The 24480-nt window shown below is 40.4% G+C and overlaps 1 protein-coding gene and 1 pseudogene across 1 annotated transcript in view; one reads left to right on the top strand and one right to left on the bottom strand.

Moving 5' to 3' along the window:
- Positions 1–20084, top strand: part of Cysltr2 (cysteinyl leukotriene receptor 2) — a 32755-nt gene extending 12671 nt beyond the window's left edge. Inside the window, exons 2-4 of the mRNA XM_055609892.1 lie at positions 10000–10067; positions 11820–11960; positions 18912–20084. Of these exons, the coding sequence (XP_055465867.1) occupies positions 18955–19923 (969 nt within the window). The 5' untranslated portion in view covers positions 10000–10067; positions 11820–11960; positions 18912–18954 and the 3' untranslated portion in view covers positions 19924–20084. The remainder of the gene's footprint in view (positions 1–9999; positions 10068–11819; positions 11961–18911) is intronic.
- Positions 17663–17760, bottom strand: LOC129679051 (U6 spliceosomal RNA; annotated as a pseudogene).
- Positions 20085–24480: the final 4396 nt, after the last annotated feature.

The following is a 24480-nucleotide window of genomic DNA, read 5'->3' as shown; positions in this document are numbered from 1 at the left end:
AGTAATGACATTAGGAAACGAAGCTCAGACTAGTCAGAAATCAGCATTCCTAGGTTTTGTAGGTGCAACCAGATCTTACTTCTTGTTTTATAATAGGAAAGGGAAGTGGGACTCCTATGGGATCGCTTTATAATATTGTCCACTCAGTTTTTAATTGACTTAGGTTTTTGTTTTGTTTTTTGTTTTAGGTAGGGGGAAGGGTAAAAGGATGGGAGGGTGGACCTGGGAGGAATGGGAAGGGAGTGTGATCGGTGTGTAGTGTATGAAATTTCCAAATAATTAATAAAAATATAATTTTGGGAAAACATCTTTCTCATTGTAAACAGAGAATGCCACCGTTCGACCACAGAACATCAGACTGTGACCACAGAAAATTTTACAAACCTGTCATAGTGAACTTAGTTACACATGTGCCGTTGTTTCTTTATATGTTAGTGCTCACAAGCTTTTGATGACATACGTTAGCTGTCTTCTTTTGTCATCTTTTATTTTCCATTTTGGAACAATCCTTTATCTTAGGACAAAATTTTATTTTTTCACACAAAATCCTTTCTCATCTGAAAGTGTTGCCTTTTTCTTGAACTGTCTGTAACTGAAAATATTCTTTCTCTCTGTACCTTCTATATCACTTTTCTTGCTTGAGGTCTCCTGTCTTATTTTCGCTGAAAAATTTCAGGAAACACTTTTTTTTTCTGCCTTGACAAGATAACCACACCCCAAATAAAAACCCAGGAAACTGAAAACATCACATTATATCTTTGATATTATATAGTTATATAGTCTAAATGTTGTGACACTTAATGTGTTTTTTATACAAATTCAAAGTAATCATGTGTTTAAAATGTGAGTAATAAAAGAGGTACCTAGAAATTGCCTTTTCTGAAATAGGATTTTAAAAAATGAGGTCTATAACCCAAGTAGAAACAGAATGAAAACCAGGTTTTTCTGTCTCTACCCTTTAAAAATTATTTCTTTACTTCTGAGTGGCCTGCTTGCCTTAGGAGGGACCCTGAGCACTATTTAATTAATACTTTCCAAAATTATTTTGCCCCTCTTTAGAGCTGCAGGGGCAGAGATAAATAATTTTCCCAAATACATTGTAAAAGAAAGAAAGAAAGAAAGAAAGAAACCATCTAATGTTTATTGGCATTATCTGTAAACTTTTTTTTGTAAGCCTTTGAGAAGACTAAGAGGGTTTTAAAATAACAATTTTCCTCCTTAGTGCCAAATAAGTTTTAAAGCTGTATCTTATTTTGGATTGTCCAAGAATAGACCTTGACTTTTTTTTTTTTTTTTTCAAGAGTTTGATCAGTCAAAAAAATCACCCTAAAAATGTTTGTGTTATATAGGTGTGTGCACACATGCACAGAGCGAGTGCACACACACATGCACATTCACCTGCACACACACACAGGAGCAGACAGACAGACAGAAACACACGCACATGCGCTGACCCTAAGCAAACACCCTTGTTGCCCCAATGCAATGCAGGAAGCTTCTCTGATCACGTTGATTTCTCTGTTAGTTATAGCTACTTCTTTGGCACTAACCTGAAAAAAAAATGCTCTACTGTCTTGAAATTTTCTCTGTAAAATAAATAATAACGCAGCCCATCACCTTTAACTCAACACTTCTTAGCCTCTGTATCACATGGCTCGTGTTCAGGTCCTGAGAGAGTCCTTCTTTCCCTCTGAAACTCACAAGCTTGGTTTCCCTTGTCTATATGTCTCCAAGCACTGTCTTCTAAGCTCCCACCTGAATGGCCCATTAAGCTCTGCTTCCACCACTCCAAAGTTCCAGACTTTTCCATATTCCAGGCACAATGAAATAAAATCTTCACAAAATAAAAATTTCTCAAATTGCTTGCAAAACCCACAGATCTCATCTTAGAGAAGTAATATATTTTTTTGAGGTATATTTGGATGACCATGATCCAAGAACATGGGTTCATGTTGCCCCAAACAGCATTTTCCAACAGGGAAATGGTTTCGAGAAGTTTGGTAGATATAGACGAGAAGTCATAATTCAAGGAATTGTCCAAATCCATAGGTGGATACAACAGAGTGGGAGAATCTCTGCTGTTGGCCTCAGATGCTATCTGATGACATTCTTAGAGTCTGGGTTGGTGGGAAGTAGCGGCCTGCTAAATTAATACAGTCCAGAAAGTTTTACCTAGTCCTCAAAAGGATTTTAGGTCAGAGGTGAACCATGAGGTTGATGGGGAGAGTAAAAACTGCCCGAGGCAATCAATGATACTCCAATTCTTTACAATCAGCCCGTTAGCTGTGTAGAATCTTTAACAGGGCTGTGGCTATTTTCTTTCTGGACATTTCAGTTCACAATACTAAGTATAAATAAAATAACCTCTATGAATGTTTGAACAGTTGCAGCTTTGCTAGAACTAGGCAAACACTGTTACCACCTCTGTAAGCTACCCATCCCACCAACATTTAACTGGCCACCCACCCTGTCTGCTTGCTTTCCTGACTCATGTATGGCATCCCCTCTGCCTGATTGTGTCTGATTTCTCCTTGTTGTTTAATTACCTACCAGTAAGGCTGTGGGAGCCAGCTTTATTCTTTCTTAGTTCTGAGTTCCTCTGTCAGGAGAGTATATTGGGCCTGCTCTCCCTCCACTACCTCAGGTGAGACAATAGAAATTATGTTGCCAATTGATTTTCCAATTTCTCTTCCTTTTACTTCTTCATATATTTCTCAGCTTCCTGTCACTTTGTTGTATTGGCTCATCATCATCATCACCATTGTCGTCATCATCATCATCTACAGTCACATCTATCAGGCAGATCTCCCCTATCCATTTCCCCCTCTTTATTTTCACTAACAGTGTAGTGAAAGGCTGTTCCAATGTGGTGTTCTACACCCACCCCAATTCAGGCAGCGGAATCAAAGTAGCTGTGGCACTCAGTGGTATCCTCGGTGTTGATTTGAGCTTATATCCTGGTTCTATGTGGGGGACCCGCAAACACCGTGGCTGCCAGAGTAATAATCTGCATGAGGCAAGAAGGAAATCATGTTCAATATGATGTAGTAGCTGGTGCTGGTTCAAACTTCTGGAGTTTGAACAGGTGACTTTTTAGTAAGCATTTTGAGTACAGTACCATTTTGGAAAAAGGTTTCCTGGTAGCAATGACCTCAATTCCATGAGCACTATAATGCTTAAGGTGTGACTACATCAGAACTCCTTTGCAAATTACATGTGGCCTCTACCATAAAAAAGGGTTCTATAGCCTAAGGGCCTAAGGGAGGTTCTGCTGTGGTCTCAGCCATACAGATAACGTAGAGATCACTAAGCTATAAAGCGTATGTGCCTTTCCCCCTCAAGATGGTTCGATTGGCTATGAAACAGTGCTCAAGAGAAAGGTCTAGGGAAGAAGGCTCTGGGATAAACATAATAGTTTGAGGTATTCAGGTGTGGCCAGGCCCTACAGATAGCACAGATCACTGGGCTATTAACTATAAACATCCCCACAGGAGACAACTCTCTGTTTTTAATATTCCTGGTTCCCCTAGTGCTTATCTGCAAACACAAGGGCTCTGTGCCCTCTATGGCTCTAAAAGCAACCTTCTTTTTTGTTCTTGAGATTTGTTTCTCAATTCATCGGTGGACATGATCCCCCACATTCAGCATGGACTGGAGTCTCTTGTGTCTAAGGCTTTGTCTGCATGCCTACTCATTTGCAGTCATGTTCTACCTGCCCTGACAAGACCCTTTCCTAGCTCCAGAGTCATCTGTTTCTGCTTCGGTCTAGTGATAAGTTTGCTTTGCACACTGACCTCTCTAGTGGGCTGTGCATTTTTCCCTTAAGTGCTCAAGGAGTCCTTGTGGCTAGTGTCATGATGTATCTGCTCGTCTCTGTTCCTTGGTGGATATGTATTTTTTGATAATCTCTTGCATGTGGTCATATTTGCTGGCTTCCATGCTATGCCTATGGAAAGTACTTCCCTAAAGTAATTGTAATTAATAATGTCCTTGAAGCCCAGCTAACCACACTTCTATGAGGAAGGAGGCCAGGGCTGTGACTTAACTTTCCAGGCAGTTCCTCACCATATTCATGAGGTCCATTGTACATTAGATGGAATGAAGTCATTGTTATAAAGGAGTTTAAGGATTTGGTTGCATTTAGATATGTTTTTACCTTTTTAGACGCTTCTCTCATCTCTTATGAATTGGCTTTGCTGTTTAATCTAACAGAATCCTGACTCCAATATCAGCATAAGAAGGTTAGAAGGAATATACTCAGGGAAAAGGGGAGAGATTGTTTTCGAGAAATTTCCCCTGTAAATTTGTTAGAATAATCTGAGAATAACCACTGTTTTTATGGAGTATCCCTTTGTAACAAACACCGAGGAGAATCTACTCCCAACACCTCAAGCCAATGGAGCAATTCATCCATGTAACCAAGGATGACAGGGATTGAAGTTAACTCATTTTTACATTAATTTATGAGGGTGGAAGTTAGGGAGCATTTAACCTAGGGTCAAGAGCCATTTGCAGCAGATTCTTTCTGTCTCTTGTATATTCTTTACAATCATTTCATGAGACAGATAGTATAGATCCCTGTTGTGGGGTGAATTATGTCCTGCAAAATAACACTCATAAATATTGAACTCCATTTATCTATAAATGCAACCGTATATGGAGATAGAACCATTGACAAATGTAAGCTAGGACAAAGTCATACTAGGTAAAGTGGGCCCTAAGCTCAATATGGCCAAAGCCTCTCAACGGAGAGAAGAGCCAGAGGCACAGACACATATAGAAAGATGCTGTGAAGACACAGAAAATCAGCAACAAACAACTCCCTCTGATCACACAGATTGGGATGGCATGTCTGCTAACCTCGAATTGCCAAAGATTCCGGGTATCTCCCAGAAGCTAGACAGCAAAAAAGAATTCCTCTTTCCAGTATTTGAAGAAAGAACAGCCCCCGTTGACAACTCGAGTACCAGGTCTATAAGAGAATAAGAATAAAGTTCTGGTGTTTTGAGACACCAAGCTTATGGTACTTTGCTAAGATAACCCTAGGATGTGAGCACAATCTCAAGGCTTTGAAATGCTGATTTACCTGCTGGTGAGTGCTCGGAGAGGCCAAATGCTTAGACACAGCTCCCGACTTTTCTTAGTGGTTGATCTCTCTACCAAGCGGTATTCCTTTCTGCTTCCTCCAAAGTCACACTCTATGAAGTTGCACAATAACACAAGCAGTTCTGTGGGATAGTTGATGTGTTAATGTTTTAAAAATTATTTTGTAGGAAAAACAAAACAAAACAAAACAAAACAAAACAAAACAAAAGGAGAGAAACCATGCCTAAGCCAGGCTTCTGCTTTTACAGGGCCCTGTGGAACATGGTAAATTCCCGAAAGGGAGGGCGAGTAGAGAGCGTTGTATTTCTCAGGCTGACTTGGCTATGGGAGTCTTTCCTTTGACAAAGCATCTCATGGGATTCATGTTCTGTCCAAAGTACTTTGGGAAGTGCAGAAACAAACAAACAAACAAACAAAACTTTTTTTTATATTATATTCAGACCATAGTTTTTTATATTATATTCAGACCATAGTTTTCTCAGGACTTAAATTTTTTAATGGTGTTCATTCATTGCCCATAGTGGTGAGTTTCATAAAGATAATTTATCTCAAACAAGTGTGTGCTTCTAAAAATAATAAAACCAAACTATTTTTATGAGTCACATTTCTACATGAATGTCTGAAGGAAAATTGGAAAACATTCTTGTTGCAGCTGAAGTTAGTTTCTCTATCTCTGGGCAGCTTGAAATCGTGCTTTCCTATATGTTTCTTATTCGTTGGGTTATTCCATGGACTCTCAGGGGCAATGCCATCTAGTCAGAAGGAATTATGAAAATGCCTTGTAATTGAGTAAAGTAGGGTTAGTGGATTTGCAATAAGGGAGAGTGCACACTATTGATGTGGTGAATTCTTATTAATTCTATGGTGCCGAAGAATTTATTTTAAACTCAATTGCAAGGGCTAGAGAGATGACTCAATGGTTAAGAGTATGTGCTGTTTTTGTAGAGGTCAGCGTTAGGCTCACAGTACCCATATTGGCTTATAATCGCTAATAACTCCAGCTCCAGGCGATCTGATGCCTCTGGCTTATTTGGGCACTCATGTGCACACATCTACACCCCCAATACATAATTAAACTAGGAAAAAGAAATATTTAAGATTTTTCATATCAGAGTCAGGACTCGGTCATGGTGAGAAGTTTCTGGTTCTACCACCTCAGTCTTCAGTGTGGTTGACCCAGATGGCTGCAATCCAGACGGCTGCTGCAGCCTCCCACCTCCTGATGACGGCTTCCTGTAGGGCAGCTAATATACCCTACTTGGCTGTTCTCACGGGCCCCTGTTCTCTACATGCACTGTGAAGAGACACACTGCTACTTCTGGATCTTGGGTCTGCTTTGCTTTGCTCCCTATGGGAAGCCCTGGAGCAATCAGATCATTCTCCTGTGAGTTCCTCTCTCTCCCTACCTGTGCCTTCTGACTTGGGTGTGTTTGTGGCTTCCTGTACATTCCAGGACTTGTAAGTAAACAAATCTTTTTATTTCTATTTTGTGTCCCTTCTAATTGTTGGAGGGATACTCACATCTTATATTTAAACAGCTGGAAAATGAGTGTCTCAGGAAGAAAGTGTTAGAAAGGAATTATTACAGATTTGGCGCTGCCATGAGGTCAGTTGGAAATAGAATGAAAAGAAGACGCGCAAGCATGACAGGCAAGGAGCAAGTGAGGAGCCGGTGGAGAAGCATTCCAAACCTCCTGTGAGCTAACCAGCTTCTGAATGTATCTGCCCACAGAGGAGGCTGCGGAAGTAGCAAGGAGATGCTGTATCAGCTACTGCAGCCTTAAAACAAAGCCCGTGTCTCTTTGGACTTTAACATTGTTCCTATGCAGCTTATTTTGTTTTTGTTTTTGTTTAATCAGATAAACAGAGGGTTTTCCTGTGGGAACAAAAGATCACAGAGTTTGCAGAAATAAATGTGGGCATCAGTTCTATAATAGATTCTAGAAACTAATACCCAGGCAATGAGTATACATTGCTCAAGTAGTGTGAGTATGTCTGTGTGTCTGACTCTCTCTCCGTGTATATCTCTGTCTCTCTCTGTATTTGTCTGCATTTGTCTGTCTATCTGTGTCTCTGTGTGTCTGTCTGTCTGTTTCTCTGTGTGTGTGCGCGCACGCATGTGTGTCTGTGTGTGTCTCTCTCCCTGTGTGTGTGTCTGTCTCCATCTCTCTCTTTCTCTCTCTCTCTCTCTCTCTCTCTGTGTGTGTGTGTGTGTGTGTGTGTGTGTGTGCATGCCTGTGTGTTCTTCCTAACCATATGGGGGCCTTTCCACACTCAGGGGCTGCTCTGTGGTTCTTAAGTAGATGCAGCCAGAAGTTCTCACTTTTTTCTAAGAAGAGAAAACAAGGGCAATGTGATTACCCATTGCATTTCTGCTTAATGAACTAAAATTTAAAATCAGAACAAAACCAATATAACTTTTTTTTCTGGGGTTAGACAGAAATTTTGGAAGATCACCCCTAATTCTATCACCCTGGCAAGGCTAACTGCTGCTCCTAGCATATATAATGGAAGGGGTCTGGGTCTTCCTCAATGGCTTTGCTTGTGTACCCTGTGCTTGCTGGTTTGGGGGCGGGGTTTCTGTGAATCCTTTGGGGAGTAGAGGAGAGAACATGATTCACGGAATGAGTGGTAATTTTCTCTGTCTCACAGGACAGTTCATGTGTATCATAAGGACTGTCCCAGCATGGCAGACTGTGTTATTAGGGAAATTTAACAATCATTGCTTATGACAGGAATAAGCTTTGTGGGGTAATTGTTGAAATGGAATAACTAGTTTTTTTTTTTTTTAACCCAATAGAGGCTAAATTTTTTATTCCCATTTCGAAAGAGTTAGGATTTTCTGCTACGGCATAAAGATCTCAGTAGAAGTGTGTTAATGAGAAGCCACTGTATGATGTTTATAAGATGCTGTCTGCCATAGCCAAGCATTAGGTGGAGCTTGGAGGAACCCATGGAAGAGGGACAGGAAGGATTATAGGACCCAGAGGGGTCAAGGAAAAGAACAAGGTCTACAGAATCAACTAACCAGAGCTCATAGGGACTCAAAGAGACTGAAGTGACAATCAGGGAGCCTATATAAGTCTGACCTGGGTCCTCTGCATATGTGTTATGGTTGTATAGCTTGATGTTCTTGTGGGACTCCTAACAGTGCCTCTTTTGCCTGCTTTTGTGACTCTTCCTCCTGGGTTGCCTAGTCTAGCCTTGATATGAGGTGTATTCCTAGACTTGCTGTAACTTGTTGTGTCACGTTTGGTTGATATCCCTGGGAGGCCTGCTCTTTTCTGAAAGGAAACAGAGAAGGAGTGGATCTGGGGAAATGGAGAGATGGGGGGAGTGACTTGGAAGAGAGAAGGGAGGGGTGAACAGTCAGGATATAATATTTGAGCGTAGAATAAGTAAATAAATTAATTAAAAATAAGATGACGTCTGCAGCTGGTAATTCAGCTCAGTAGATAAAGGTGCTTCCTGTCAAGTCTGAGGCCCCAAGTTTGATCACTGGGACCCATGTGGTAAAATGACAGAACAAACTTCCTCAGGATGCCCTTTGACTTATACAGATACAGTATGACATTTGTGTGTGTGTGTGTGTGTATGTGTGTAGGCATTTGTACATGTTTTCATTCGTGACTGCACATACAATAAATAAAAAAATTAACAGACTGATGTCTGTAATTAATTATGCAGCATAAATTTAAGCATCAGTGGGCTATGGGAAGAAAATTTATTTTTAGAATGCTTTTTCCTCTAAAAGTAATTAAACTTTGTGAGCAACCTATAGCATTCAGAATAGTATCTATGAACTATGTGAAAAAAAAATACAAAGAAAAATTGGTTTCTTCCCCTTGAGAAGCAAAAGACCATGATTGGCTTAAAATGACAGAGTGGGAGAAAGGATTTTGAATTGGATAATAGATAACAATGAAAACAATGCAGCAGTGGACAAGCCGGATGTAGAGGGACTGAGGAAGATCAGGACTTGTGTTTGGTTCTATCTTGTGTGAAGCTGCCTGTCTCTACAATCAGCAGCCTGTCCTACAGGTCATAGGAGATGCTGTTCTCTTCTGAAACTCAGCAACTGGGGAATTTCCCCAGACATTCAGCATGAGGATTCTTCACGTAACACACTCCAAGAATCTGGCTACGAGTGCCATTTTAGTTGGGTAACATAATGCAAACTTAAAACACTGAAGGATTTTGGCTGTGTTGGTTTCTCACAGACCTCCTAAGGTCTTTTTCATAGAGATTCATGAGTTTTCCTCTGATGTCATAATTTCCAAAAGACCAAATACCTAACATTCAAATCACACAGAGGCTGCCCTCATATAGCCCTCCCACTGAGACATAAAAGAATAGAATCCGGGAGTGGAAGCAACCACCAAGTAAGCCACATCTTAGGAACTCACAGGGAAGTGACTGGTGAGTTCTCCAGGAGAAAACCGGTGGCAGGGCAGGCGGTTTAGTCAGTGTTCTATTGCTGTGAAGAGACTCCATCACCGCAGCAACTCTTATAAACCTTTCATTGGGGCTGGCCTACAGTTTCAGAGGTTTAGTCCATTGTCATAATGGCAGTGGGCAGGCAGACTGTTCTGGAGAGGTAGCTGAGACCTCTACATCTGGATCCGAAGACAACAGGAAGAGAGGGTGAGCCACTGGCCTGGCTTGAGCTTCTGAAACCTCAAAGCCCATCTTCGGTGACACACTTCCTCCAACAAGGCCACACCTCCTAATAGTGTCACTCCCTATGAGTCTAATGGGGGTGTCATTTTCATTCAAACCATCACAGCAGGGGACAGCAGCAGATAGAGTGTTTTAGAATCCCCTTGCTTCTTACTACCTTTCTTTGCTGATGTTTGTGGATGGTGATGAAAAAACTGTATTGTTCTTTGACAGTCCTACCAGGGAGGAATGTGTCTCTGGCTGAGAGAAGATTTGGAACTTCCTGAATTGGAAAGATAAAAGTAAGCTACCTCTGCTTCCACAATTGTTACAGACACAGCTCTCCAGCAAAGATAAGGATCATTATGATTGTAATACAGATAGAAACAAAGGGCAGAGTAACTTCATAGACCTTTAGGAGATAGATGCTCAGAGGATCTCAGGACTTCGATTGTTCGTGGTCTGCTCTTATTGCTGTATGAGGGAAGTGTTGCTAATTTACCACTGCTGGTTATGGGAATACTGTGAATCAGTTTTGCCAAATGCGATTTTTATTATAGCTCCTTCTGTAATAGCAAGTTACCTCATGGTTCTTCAATTCATTTACCGTTTTATAGTGGTTTTTAGAGTGTCTGAAGAGCCTCTTTTCACCTGCAATGCCCCTTTCTAGTGTCTTACTATGTAACCCTAGTTGGCTTAAACTTGGAAGTATCCCATTTTTGCCTTCCAAGCCTGTGATTAGATGGATAGCTCATTTTTAACCTAAAAAGATCTTATTTTGAATTCGTGGAGTCATCCAGATTCATACACCTTATATCAGCATCAATACTTTTTAATCTTCTCTCAGCTGGCAGGTCTAACTGAGGACAATTTATTCAGCCATCCAAACATTTTATTTCTAGAAGAAATTTGTATTTCAATAACAAATTCAAGTCAGTGAAAATATAATTTTAACAAGTTCTAGTTTTTCTTTTTACTTATGGACCAGTAATAAACAAAATTAAGTTAGGAGTATCAGAGGAGATTCTAGAAGGTCCATAGAGGGTACAGTAATTTCCTAATAGAGGTACCGGATAATTGGCATCTTTTTCTTAAACACGAAAGGGTATGATCACAGAATTTACAGTGTCACAGTAATGCATGGGGGAAAGTCGAGAAAGCTGCACAGGAGGGGTGACTGAGCGTCTCCTCTCTCGACCAATAAAAGTAGCAGGGAAATTACTAAGCTTAGTTAGGGCCCAGAGCTAACTCAGTTAAGTGGGCTTAAGGCTTCTGAAAGTCCTGCTGCAGCAGATATGACTCTTAGCCAGGCGCACAGGGGCCACTAGACTTAAGGAAAGACCCAAATACAAAACTGATGTTTCATCTGTAGTTCAGTCATCACCTTTGCAGGCTTGTTCAGACGTTGCCTGGGTGAAAAGAAAAGTGATGCTGTGAGCCTAGACCCTTACAAGAAAAAAAATCTTTTGGCACATAGCCGATTACAATACCTATGTTTGGTGTTTAAATATAAATATGCTTCTATTAGCTCTTTTAGTATTTTATTTTAATTATCTATTCTTTGAGGGTTTTAGGGACACATACAGTGTATTTTGACCATATGCCGCATTCCTTTTTTAGTATCTCCCAGAACCCCCTTCCCCCCCCCTTTTTTTTTTTTTTTTTACTGCCTACCCAGTCTATTTAACAGTGTCTGCACGTGCATGAGTGTAAGGCGATTCACCGGAGCTTGGGTAATGTAGGAAGAAGACTGAGCATCCCTTCTCTAATCACCAACTACCAATAACTCTTAGCTAGGGGGTAGGGCTGTGTGAACTCTCTCCATCCAATATGCACCCTTTTAAAAACCAAAAAGGATAACCCTTGGAATATATTTTATTAGCACATTTTACTTAAATATAGTTGATTATGAAAAAAAAGTCAACTTTCATTTTCATTTATTAGCTTTTTTTGACTAAGTTCATTAGACAAGTGTGCTCACATTAGCTTTAAATTAATTAAAATTTAAAGGCTATAGAGAAATCTGGTTATCCATGTTGTCTTTCTTGTCCTAGGATGAAGGAGACGGCCTGTTAGAAACCACTTGTAGCAGCCCGAAAAGATTTTGAGCTCCAAAAGACATCTAATGGCCTTTTGATTCTGGTTTTGGGGCCTGAATTTGGGAAAGGAAGAATCAAGACTAGTAGAGACAAGATGTAAGTCCTACTTATCTAGAGTCAAGAAATAGTTATTGGCAATATTATAAAATCACAATTAACAACAGTTACTAGGGACTTTGATTTTAGGGAAAGCAAGGGAACTTTCTGAAAATGACTTAAAAGGATATGTAAGAAGACAAAATTAACAATATTTTATTGACAAAAATTACTCACTGGCATAAAATAAGAATTATTTTAATAAAAACCCAAATTCTAATTTTACTTGTTTTGTGCAATATTTGTATAACAATCTATAACAGATCTTTTCTTAATATGCCTTTATATATCTAGAGGTACACATATATCCAAATAATTGGTGTTTTAAAAATGTTTGGCGTACTCCCACTCTCCCGCCAGCCACCTGAGCTGGGCAGAGATGGTAATCTCATCCTCACTCAGCTTCTCTTTGCAGTGAAAACAGAGATTGATGGCCATTCAAGGTGCTGGGAATAAATGATAGCTGAGTGTTCAGCCCCAAATAGGATACTGCAGCATCCTGCTTGAAGCTCAGGGGGAGAAAGAGGGAGAGGGGATGAGCTCAGGGGGTGGGGCCATCTGAGAGTGGGAAGAAAAGGAGGAAGGACTACAAATTACCGTCTTCTGGGCACGAGGAAGCTGCTGGAAAGACCAACTCAGAGCAGCTGTGTGGTTGGGTGCACAGGGCCTACAGGAGACTGGGTTTGTCACCAGCTGGACTCAAGGCCCTCCTTCTCTCTGCTGAACTATTGGCTAGAGATGGATTCTAGAGGCGAGGTAGGTGCTGTTTCCCGTTGTGTACTCACCAGGTTTAAATGGACCGTTTCAAACCAGTGGTCACACAAACATCCCGGTTAAAATCAGTGGGTCACAAAACAAAAGACAAGACATGAAAGTAGGTAAGGGCAGTTGTGCGGATGATGTATGAGTTCTGTGGGTACTTGAGAAGAGTGTATATTCTGTTCTTGTTCAAGGAACTGTTCTATAAATGCCAGCTCAATCTGTTGGTTTAGATGCTTTTAGTTTCTTGGTGTCCTTTCTAAGTGTTTGCCTACTTGCTCTCTATCATTGGTTGGGGGGAGTCTTAAGACTCCCTTAATGTAACTGGATTTGTCTCCCCAGTTTTGTCAGTTTTGCTTCACATATGTACAGCTCTGTTGCATGGTGCACCCCACTTGGAAATTACATGTCTTCATAGTGGAGATGTTATTTTATCAGTAGAGACTATTTCTTTTATCTTCTGTTTCCTGGTAATTTTCTTTGATCTTAAATCTTGAGCCATTTTTAATTTGTTTTGATTTGAGTAACTTGTTTTTGTATCTTTTTTCTTTCTACCTGCCAATGATGCTAACTGAGATGTATAGCAGGACTTTCCCGGAACCGCCAGTGGTAAATTAATGACAGGGAGTCTTTTAATATAGCTTAAAGCTTAGGCCTTTGGCTGGGCAGTCTCTAGGCAGCTTTCTAGCTTGATCTGAATAATAGTCCTGCCACATGGCTGGCTCTGCCTCTCTGTACTGCTGTGGTCCATCCATTCATCTCTGCCTCTGCTGGTGAATCTCTCTCTCTCTCTTTTTCTTCCCAGCATCACATTTTCTTTTGAAAGTTCCACCCTCCACTTCCTGCCCCAGATGTTGGCTGTCAAATGTTTATTACAACCAATAGGAAAGTGAGGAAGAATGAGTATTTACAAAATATAAGATCAGCGATGGGCCCTAGAAATAACAATGCCAAGATCTGGCAAATATTTAGCTCTCTGCAGGTTTAGCAATCAACAATCGAATATACTGAGACATAGCTTCACAAGATGAACCCCAAGGGAGGTGAGTTTCTTGTGGAAAGTATATAAATAGGTACTTTCTTTTTACTTTTCTTTTTTTTAATTTTAATTTTTTATATTAATTACAGTTTATTCACCTTATATCCCAGCTGTAGCCCCTACCCTCATTCCCTCCCAATCCTACCCTCCCTTCCTCATCTCCTCCCTGCCCCTCACTAAGTCCACTGATAGGGGAGGTCCTCCTCCCCTTCCATCTGACCCTAGTTTATCAGGTCTCATCAGGACTGGCTGCAATGTCCTCCTCTGTGACCTAGCAAGGCTGCTTCTCCCTCAGAGGGTAGGGGGAGTCAAAGAGCCTGCCACTGAGTTCATGTCAGAGACAGTCCCTGTTCCCCTTACTAGGGAACCCCCCTTGGATGCTAGACTGCCATGGGCTACATCTGAGCAGGGGTTCTAGGATATATCCATGCATGGTCCTTGGTTGGAGAATCAGTCTCAGAAAAGACCCCTCACTTAGAAAGACAAGTGGGATGGACATTGGAAGTAGGAGAAAACAAGAAACAGGACAAGAGCCTTCCACAGAGGACCTCTGAAAGACTCTACCCACCAGGGTATTAAAGGAGATACTGAGACTCATAACCAAACCTTGGGCAGAGTGCAGGGAATCATATGAAAGAAGGGGGAGTTAGTAAGACATGGAGAGGACAGGAGCGTCACAAGGACCAATATATCTGGGTACTTATTAATTTTCTAATCCATCTTTTTATTTGTGTATTTAGACCACTGATATTTAGTGTACTTATCAATATATTGGAATTATAAATCCTTTTTTTTCTGATTATGTTGCTTTTCTTTTCCCTTCCTTCACATTGGTTACTTGAACTCTTTAAGAATTTAATTCATCTCTAATTTTTTATTGAATTTTATTTATATATTTATTTATTATAATTTATTGTTTGTATCCCCACTGCAGCCCCTTCCTTTGTCTCCTCCCAGTCCCACCCATCCTCCCTCTTCTCCCTCTATGCTTTTTCCCTACTCTCCTGAATAGGGAGGACCTCCTCTCCTTCTATCTGACACTAGCTTATCAGGTCTCAACAAGGCTGGTTGGATCATCTTCCTCTATGGCCTGGTAAGGCTACACTCCCCCCCAGGAGGAGGTGATCAAAGAGCCAGCCACTGAGTTCATGTGAGAGACAACCCTTATACCTCTCACTAGGGAAACCACTTGGAAATTGAACAACCAATGGGCTTCCTTTTAACAGGGGTCTAGGTCCTCTCCATGCACAGTCCTTGGTTGGAGTATCAGTCTCTGTAGGACCCCTGTGCCCAGGTATTTTGGTTCTGCTGTTCTCCTTGTGGAGTTCCTGTCACCTCCAGGTCTTTCTATCTTCTTCTTCTTCCATAAGGATTCTGGTACTTTGCCCAAAGTTTGGCTATGAGTCTCAGTATCTTCTTAGATACCCTGGTGGGTAGAGTCTTTCAGAGGTCCTCTGTGGAAGATTCCTGTGCTGTTCCTTGTCTTCTCCTACTTTCAATGTCTATCTTGTTTGCCCTTAGGAGTGAGGATTAAGCATCTTCCCTAGGGTCCTCCTTGTTGCCTAGCTTCTTTAGGGCTATAGATTTTAGTATGTTTATCTTATATTATATGGCTAATATCCACTTATAAGTGAGTATATACCCTGTGCATCTTTCTGCTTCTGGGATATCTCCCTCAGGATGATCTTTCTAGTTCCCACTATTTGCCTACAAATTTCATGATTTCCTTGTTTTTACTTGCTGAGTAGTATTCCATGGTGTAAATGTACCACACTTTCTGTATCTATTCCTCTGTTAAGGAACATCCAGGTTGTTTCCAGATTTTGGCTATTATGAATAGGGGTGCTTCGAACATGGTTGAGCAAATGTCCTTATTGAATGGTGGGGCATCTTTTAGGTATATGCCTAGGAGGGGTATAGCAGTATTCCTAATTTTCTGAGAAAGTACCAGATTGATTTCCAAAAGTGGTTGTAAAAGGTTACCTTCCCACCAGCAATGGAGGAGGGTTTCCCCATTCTCCATATCCTCTCCAGCATGTATCATCCCTTGAGTTTTTTATCTTAGCCATTCTGATGGGTATAAGATGAAATCTTGGGTTGTTTTCATTTGCATTTTCCAAATGACTAAGGACAATGAGCATTTCTTTAAGTGTTTATCTGCCATTTTATATTCCTCTGTTTGAGAATTCTCTGTTTAGCTCTGCACCCCATTTTTAAATTGGATTACTTGGTTTGTTTATTTTTAACTTGTTCAGTTCTTCATATATTTGGATATTAGCCCTCTGTCAAATGTAGGGTTGGTGAAGATCCTTTCCCAATCTGTAGGCTATCGTTTTGTTCTGATGACAGTGTCCTTTGCTTTACAGAAGCTTTTTAGTTTCATGAGGTCCCATTTATTAATTGTTATCTTAGAATCTGTGGTGTTGGTGTTCTGTTCAGGAAGTTGTCTCCTATGCCAATGAGTTCAAGGCAATTCCCCTCTTTTTCTTCTAACAGATTTAATGTATCTGGTTTTATGTTGAGGTCTTTGATCCACTTGGAATCTGGGATGGAGATGCCTCCAGAAAATATTTTTTTTGTACAGGATTGTTTTTTTAACTATTCTGGGGCTTTTTTTCCCATATGAAATTGAAAATTGTTCTTTCAATGTCTGTAAACAAGGGTATTGGTATTTTGATGGGAATTGCATTGAATCTGTAGATTGCTTTTGGTAGGATTGCCATTTTCACTATGTTAATCCTACCAATTCATGAGCATGGGATATCTTTCCATCTTCTGATATCTTCTTCAATTTCTTTCTTCAGAGACTTGAAGTTTTTTTTTATATAGGTCTTTCACTTGCTTGGTTAGAGTTATACAAGGTACTTTATGTCCTTTGTGGCTATTGTGAAGGGTGTTGTTTCTCTAATTTCTTTCTCGGCCCTTTTGTATTTTGTATACAGGAGGGCTTCAGATTTTTTTGAGTTAATTTTGTATCCAGCCACTTTGCTGAAGGTGTTTTATCAGGTGAAGGAGTTTTCTGGTAGAATTTTTGGGGTCACTCATGTATACTATCATATCATCTATAAATAGTGATACTTTGACTTCTTCCTTTCCAATTTGTATCCCCTTGATCTTCTTTAGTTGTCTTATTGCTCTAGCTAGGACTTCAAGTACTATGTGGAAGAAATATGGAAAGAGTGGGCAACCTTGCCTTGCCCCTGATTTCAGTGGGATTGATTTATGTTTCTCTCCTTTTAGTTTGATGTTGGCTATAGGCTTGCTGTGTATTGCTTTTACTATGTTTACGTATGTGCCTTGTAACCCTGATCTCTCCAAAACTTGAACAGGTCTTGAATTTTGTCAAATGCTTTTTCGGGATCTAAGGAGATGACTATGTGGTATTTTTTTCTTTCAGTTTGTTTATATGGTGGATCACATTGATGGATTTTCATATGTTGAACCATCCCTGTATGCCTGGGATGAAGCCTACTTGGTTGTGGTGGATGATATCTTTAATGTGTTCTTGGATTTAGTTTGTGAGTATTTTATTGAGTATTTTTGCATCAATGTTCATAAGCGAGATTGGTCTGAAGTTCTCTTTCTTTGTGCAGTTTAGATATCAATGTGACTGTGGCCTCATAGAATGAGTTTGTTAATGTTTTTTCTGTTTCTATTTTGTGGAATAGTTTGAAGGGTGTTGGTGTTAGTTTTTCTTTGGAGGTCTGGTAGAATTCTGTGCTGAAACCGTCTGGCCCTGGGCTTTTTATTCAGATGGTAGACTTTTGACGACACCTTCTATTTACTTGGGGTATTTAGGACTATTTAATTTATTTACCTGATCTTGATTCAGCTTTGGTAAATGGAATCTATCAAGAAAATTGCCCATTTCATTTACATTTTCAAATTTTGTTGCATATAGGCTAAAAATATAGAATGCTTCATGAATTTGCATGTCATCCTTGAGGGGCCATGCTAATCTTCTCATTCCAATTTTAGTATATGTGCTGCCGAAGCGAGCACCATCTCTAATTTTTTTAGTATATATCTTTGTATAATTTTTAGTTTATGCTATTACATTATATAAATATTCTTATCACAATCTCTTAGCTTAATTTTGTCAGTTCAAATGTGGTATAAAATCTTAACCCTCTTCATATATCTTTATTTCCTTTCATGAATAACTAGTCATAATTCCTCTACATCCATTTAAAAACTACATCAGACAGTATGATAGTTTTGGTTTCAAGCATCAAATACAACTTAGTCTTGAAAATGAAAAGGGAATCTGTTGTGGAAAGGATGTTATATTCTAGAGGGTTTCTCTACCCCAGATAGTTCCCAAATAATCAAGATAGAGCCCTTTTAGAATTATAAAAGCTTTAAGGCGCAGTAACTGGGCAGATAGCAACCCTCTAAGCTATTTTGCTATTTCCCAGCTATACACCCCAAGTTACTAGCTGTAATTGTTCCTGCCTGGCTGCTTCTGTTCCATCAGGCCAGCCCTCATGGCCACATGCTCATGAGTTATATTACCCAATGGTGACTTCCTTCTCTCTGGCTTCTTTTTCTGATTCTCCCTCCATCTTGTGGTCCCCATCTGATCCCAAGCCCAGAAACTAAGCCTTGCCTGTTTCTCCTCTGCCCCATTACAGGCTGTCAGAGAATATTGGTGAGCAAAGTTTACACAACATCACTTGGTGTATGTGAGAATGTGCTAGTATGAGCTGCAATCAGATCTTGGAAGCTGGTAATTTAGCATTTAAATGCATAATACCATAACCAACAGGAACCTGTTGTCCATGCTTTCTTTTTCTTTTTTTTCTTTCCATTTATTTATTTATTTATTTATTTATTTATTTATTTATTTATTTATTTATTTTTATATTCTAAGGTTACTTCTTTTATTTATCACTTCCTGCTTGGGGAACTTTATTTAGCTATCCTTTAAAAAATACTTATACATTTTTATTTTATGCTATGGATGTTTTGCCTGTAAGCATGTACATCTACTGTGTGCATTACCTGATGCTTGTGGAGGCCAGAAGAAGGTGTGAGAGAAACTTGCTTCCCTTCATGTGAGACTGAATATGGTAAATGTTTGTTTAGGAATTAGGAAGAAAAGTGGACTTGCACAAAGTAATTTTGTATGTTTTTTTTTTAATCCAATCTAGAGAGAAAACTCATGTCCTAGCCTCTGTCCAACTCCATTTCGAAATGGAAGCAACTGGGGCCTTCAGCAATAATAGTCACAGAAACTGCACAATAGAAAACTTCAAGAAGGAGTTTTACCCCATTATATACCTGATAATATTTGTCTGGGGAGCCTTGGGAAATGGCTTTTCCATATATGTCTTTCTACAGACTTATAAGAAGTCCACATCTGTGAATGTTTTCATGCTCAACCTGGCCATTTCGGATTTCCTGTTCATAAGTACCCTGCCATTCAGGGCTGACTATTATTTCAGAGGCTCCAACTGGATATTTGGGGACCTGGCCTGCAGAATAATGTCTTATTCCTTATATGTCAACATGTACACTAGCATTTATTTCCTAACTGTGCTGAGTGTTGTGCGTTTCCTGGCCACTGTTCACCCCTTCCAGCTGCTACATGTCACCAGCGTCAGGAGTGCCTGGATCCTCTGTGGGATCATATGGATCTTTATCATGGCTTCCTCAGTGATGCTTCTGAAGAATGGCTACGAGAAGAAGAACAACATTATATCATGCTTGGAGCTGAATCCCCAAAAGTTTAATAAGCTCCTGATCATGAACCACATTGCGTTAGTGGCAGGCTTTCTGCTTCCATTTTTCACACTTACCATCTGCTACCTGCTGATCATCCGGGTCTTGTTAAAGGTGGAGATTCCAGAATCAGGTCTGCGAGCTTCTCATAAGAAGGCACTGATCACCATCATCATTGCCATGATCATCTTCCTCCTCTGTTTCCTGCCTTACCACGCACTGAGGACCCTCCACTTGGTCACATGGAATGAATATTCATGTGGAGATGAGTTACATAAGGCCATGGTCATCACACTGGCTTTGGCTGCAGCTAATAGCTGTTTTAATCCCTTTCTCTATTATTTTGCTGGGGAAAATTTTAAAGATCGGTTAAGGGATATATTCAGCAAAGATCATCTACAGAAAGCAAAGGCAAAGTGCAGCCTTCCATTTCGTGTATAGCTAAAGAAGAGAAGTAAGGGTGTGTGGGGGCTGTTACACAGGTGTGCTCTTGAATCTTCGTGTCCACCTTCATCCACTCATGGTCTCCAAATTACTTTGTGTTTGCAATGTAACCAATAAATGTTGGTCCCCAACATTTAATTGACCACAACTTATGCTAATAAAGCCTATTTCAGAAATTTCATTAAATTTATTTTTAGTGGTTGGGACTAAATAAGAAATTTAGAAAAAATGTTTTTCCTAAATATTCTACTGGAATCTTCATGCTGTACTATGACATCGGGAAAAATTGTCAAGCACAGTCAGCCATGAAACTAACTATGGAGACCAGGCTGGCTTTGAAATCACAGAAACCTATCCTCTTCTGCCTCCCAGGTATTAGGATTAATTTTAAAAATATGTGACCTGACCAGAGATGGTTTACATTCTGTATATTAAACAGAAGTCTTTTAGTTAGATTGCTTTTGATATAACAGGCATGGGCTGTACAAACTTCCTTCAAGACTTAGACGCTGAGCTTCAAAAGCATGCAAGTGTAATGCATTTTCTCTAACAGTTTTTTTCCCTCTGTGGTGGTTTTACTAGCACAGAGAAGGGTTTGTCACTTCTATGAGAAAAAGACACATTAACTTACAAAAAAAAAATTACAAAGAGAAAATGCCAGATATAGACCTTGTAGGTTCATTATTCTCATCAGATCCTATGCTAGGTCTGACATTCTAAATTCCTAACTTGAATTCAAGCATCCCAGCTTCTCCAAATCCTTTCCCTATTAAAGCCCTGGAAACACAAACAAACCTACTGAGTGCGGGCTGAGAACTCAGGTGCAGACATTGATTTGAAGAGGAAGACTGCCCTATAACAAAGCAAGTAAAGGTCCAGATAAGGTTGATCAGAGAGAAAGGTGGAGAAGGAGTAAGGCAAAAGAGAGTGAATGATTAGTTGAGGTAAAAAAAGAACTTCATTTTTGCCCCAAGAAAGGGGCACTAGCAACCAAGTGGAAGAATGTACCTTTTGTGTCTTTCTTCCCAGGAGTGAGGAAGACTGAGGAGTGGGGTATGTTGAAATCAGTTCCCAAGGGACTACAGGAATTGCTTCTGGAATAGGGGAGAGGAAGAGTCACGGACGTGCATCTCAACCTAACTTTGAGACTTGGGTTTGGATTGATGTCACTGAAGTCATTGTAGTGCTTAACAATTTTCCCCAGTGCCACATTTCAGTATGCAAGATTCTGGGAGAATATTTAGGAAAAAACACCTAAAAAATACCACTGGGATGACAATTAAAATAACAGAGGTGGCACTACCATTTGAATTGAGCTTTTGGGAAAGGGTCCAGCAGAAAATGAGAAGTGGTATAAAAAAATCCTTGATATTAGAAAGAGACCACTTATAGCCACAGAGACTGGCTACAGGTGCTAACAATTATTCACATGACCATTGTGTTGACCCCAAGAGTCAAGTGCCACTCCCTGTGCTGAGCAGCCTGAACAGGTGCTCCATAGTACAGCCACAGAATTCTCCTAAGAATGCACAGAGATTCCACAGATGGAGAAATTAAGAAGTGTGTCCAAGTCTACATAGCTAGCGAGAGTTTAAAAGCCTCCTTGCAGACATGTTGACCAGATGCTCTCCCCCTCCCCCTTGTGAATCTCCAGAAACACTTGTCTAAAGTCTGCATGGAAACTTCCTCTCTTGTCAGGCACATATTCCTTTCTCATGCTTACAAGGTTTGGGGGCTGGAGAGATAGATGCTTTGGGGTTTGGTTTCTAACACTGACACGGAGGCTCAAGGCCATCTTAATCACAGTTCCACAGAATTTGATATTCTTTTTGTGGCCTCTGTGGGCGTGCACATTACACAGACATGAATGCAAACAAAACATTCATTCATGTAAAAATTCTTAACAACAACAATAACCTCCTCCCCCCAAAAAATAAAACAAAACAAAACAAAACCAAGATCATCTCCTTGTCATTTTGACCCCTGGCACATTTGGTGGAAGAGAGGTTGTGCTCTGAAGTTGGAGTTTGCTACAGTAGTGTTTATATAAAACAAAGACTCTGTGACCTTTTATTATTTAGCTACTGGAATGATAGACAGATGTCAGAAGAAGATCCTAAGACATTTGCCTACAGAGATACTTCCCTATTCTAGAGAAAAGGCTGACAGATGCTTGGGAAACCTGAGAGTGAAGCCTACAATCTAACACATTCCCTTGACTCCCAGAGAGGATCTAGCCATCCCAGTCCAGTCCCACTCTTGATGATGAGTAAGTTAATCACCACACAATTTTCAATGGAAAACCCCTGACATTCAAGTCACCAACAAATAAGAGGGAGCAATATTCCCAAGGAAAGGTCTCAACATTTTGTTACTGTTAAATTTGTATGAGAAGGCACTGGGGTGCTGCTCCAAAGCAAGAGGAGGAGACAGACGACCGAGAAAATAGGAATCCCGGTGAAGGGAAAACAACTCCGAAGAGGATTAGAAAGCAGCTCATACAGATAGGGGCAGGAATGCCAGGAGACTGCAGGGCTGATAATGCCAAGAACAAGAAACCACTCAAGGAGCACAAACGGGCAGGGAGAGCTGGGATGCCAAGTCATTATGATGCTCTAGAAGAAAAGTGTTAGCTAAGAGCACAAATAATAACTTGAACACACTACATAGCTGAATATTTACACAGGAGATGACACAAACGTAGAGACACTAGGATAACATCATTGGAAATGAGTAGATGAGTGGAAAGAGCTGGGGCAGGGGGAGAGGTCCAAGGAGCCTGGGTTTTCATCTTTCATCAGAGTGAATTCATGCTAACCAAAGTTGGGGAGCAGTAAACAGCTGTATAGCATGTTGTTTAGTGAGAGGGAGTGAATAACCGGAGAAGGAGCCAGAAGATCTGGAGGAGACTGCGTCTGGAGAGGAGCTGAGGGTGGAATGTTAATTTTTTTTTTGGGGGGGAGGGTACATTTATTTTTTAAAAATGTCAAACTGAACAATTTGTGAATGTGTACTACTGGAATAAAGTGAAGATTAAGGTGAAATTAAATAGAAACCTTTAAATCAATGTTGTATTTTTAAAGAAGCAAGAATAAGAGAAACAGGCTAGCAGGAAAAAGCCTCTTACTTAGGGTAAAATGTCTCTAAGGCAAAAGACAAAAATAGCATTCTATTTGCCAAAGTGAAGGCCAAGTGCCCTGAGGTTTTAGATAGAGATCTTTTCGTTTGAGATATCAGGTGTCTCTTCAAAGAAACATGCAAACTCTTCAAGCAGGAGAAAGGATTTTTGTTGTACTAACGCTTTTTTCAGTCGGGGCCAGGACTAGATGACATTGTCTTTTATATCTGTGTTGAGTAATAACAACTCTGCTTTAGATTTGATCACGGTTTGTTCTCAAGCAAAGATGATATTGAACTAGCAAAAAACAAACAACCAAACCAAACCAAACCAACCAACCAACCAACCAACCAACCAAACAAACAAACAAACAAACAAAAACCCACAGAGTTAGGAGAAGGGTAAGCATGATCACTTTCTATCCAGAGTTTACTTTTCTACCTAGAAAAATATTTGGAAGAGGAGAGCCAGAGGAGAATGGGAGCCCAAGAAATATGGGGATGAGAAATCTTCATTCTAACATTCCATCTTAGATAGAGGCTAAAGAAAGTCACCAAGGACAGTACATCGAGAAAGAACTTGTTATAATGCTGATACCAATCTTAACATTCTGCTAGCAAAGTAGCACTAGTGTAAGCATCTACAGAGAGCTGAAAAGAAACAGCCTGGACACAAGCTGCTAGTCTTGTTGGAGAAGTCTCTGGAGGATTAGCTGAATGATGTCTCTGGGGAGCTAAAAAGCTCAGCCTACAGACTGCCAGCTCTAACTCCCTGTACCTTTGCATTCCAAGTACGGGTAGACACAGAGCTGGCTATAAAGACAATCTGCTGCGTGGGGAAGCAGATGACCACCGATGACCAGAGAGGCCTGAAGCGGAAGTTTCTGGTTCCTTTGAAGACTCGGTTGTGTCATGTGATGTTTTGCTGGAAGCTGTTGTGTTAGAGACAACATGATGTTTTTGAGGGGAGCTGTCTCGTGCTAGGGGAGTGACTTTGGCCAGCTGAAAAAATGGGTGAACTTTGGGGAGAGGAGATATATAGAAGCCCATGGACAGTAGGACAACCCTTTTAGGATTGACATCACTGCAACACTGGTCTTAGTTTTCGATACTTCACTTCACAAAGAGAAATGCTACAGAGAACTTCGCGGGGCAATCCAACTGAGTCTTGCGGCTTTCTCTGACTCCTTAGGATTTAGTGGAATCTTGCTGTTTCTGCTGAGTTATGTTGATTTGTGCTGCTGCTTGGTGATGGCCTTTGGATGAGACTTCTTTGTCCACTCTTAGACAAAGAAAAGTGGACTCATCCGAATCTAAAAAGGTCTACAACCCCCTTTTCCTATAACCTTCCTTTTCCCCTACCTCTGGCCTGTGGATTGGAAGGGAGATAGAAGCGTTTAAGAACTCTAAAACATAAGCCTACAGAGGCCTCCCTGA

This window comes from Psammomys obesus, unplaced genomic scaffold (genome assembly GCF_907164565.1).
Source record: "Psammomys obesus unplaced genomic scaffold, mPsaObe1.curated_primary_1811, whole genome shotgun sequence".
Taxonomy (NCBI): Eukaryota; Metazoa; Chordata; class Mammalia; order Rodentia; family Muridae; genus Psammomys; species Psammomys obesus.
Note: the sequence above shows the minus strand (reverse complement) of the source record. Positions and strands in the feature narration are given on the sequence as shown.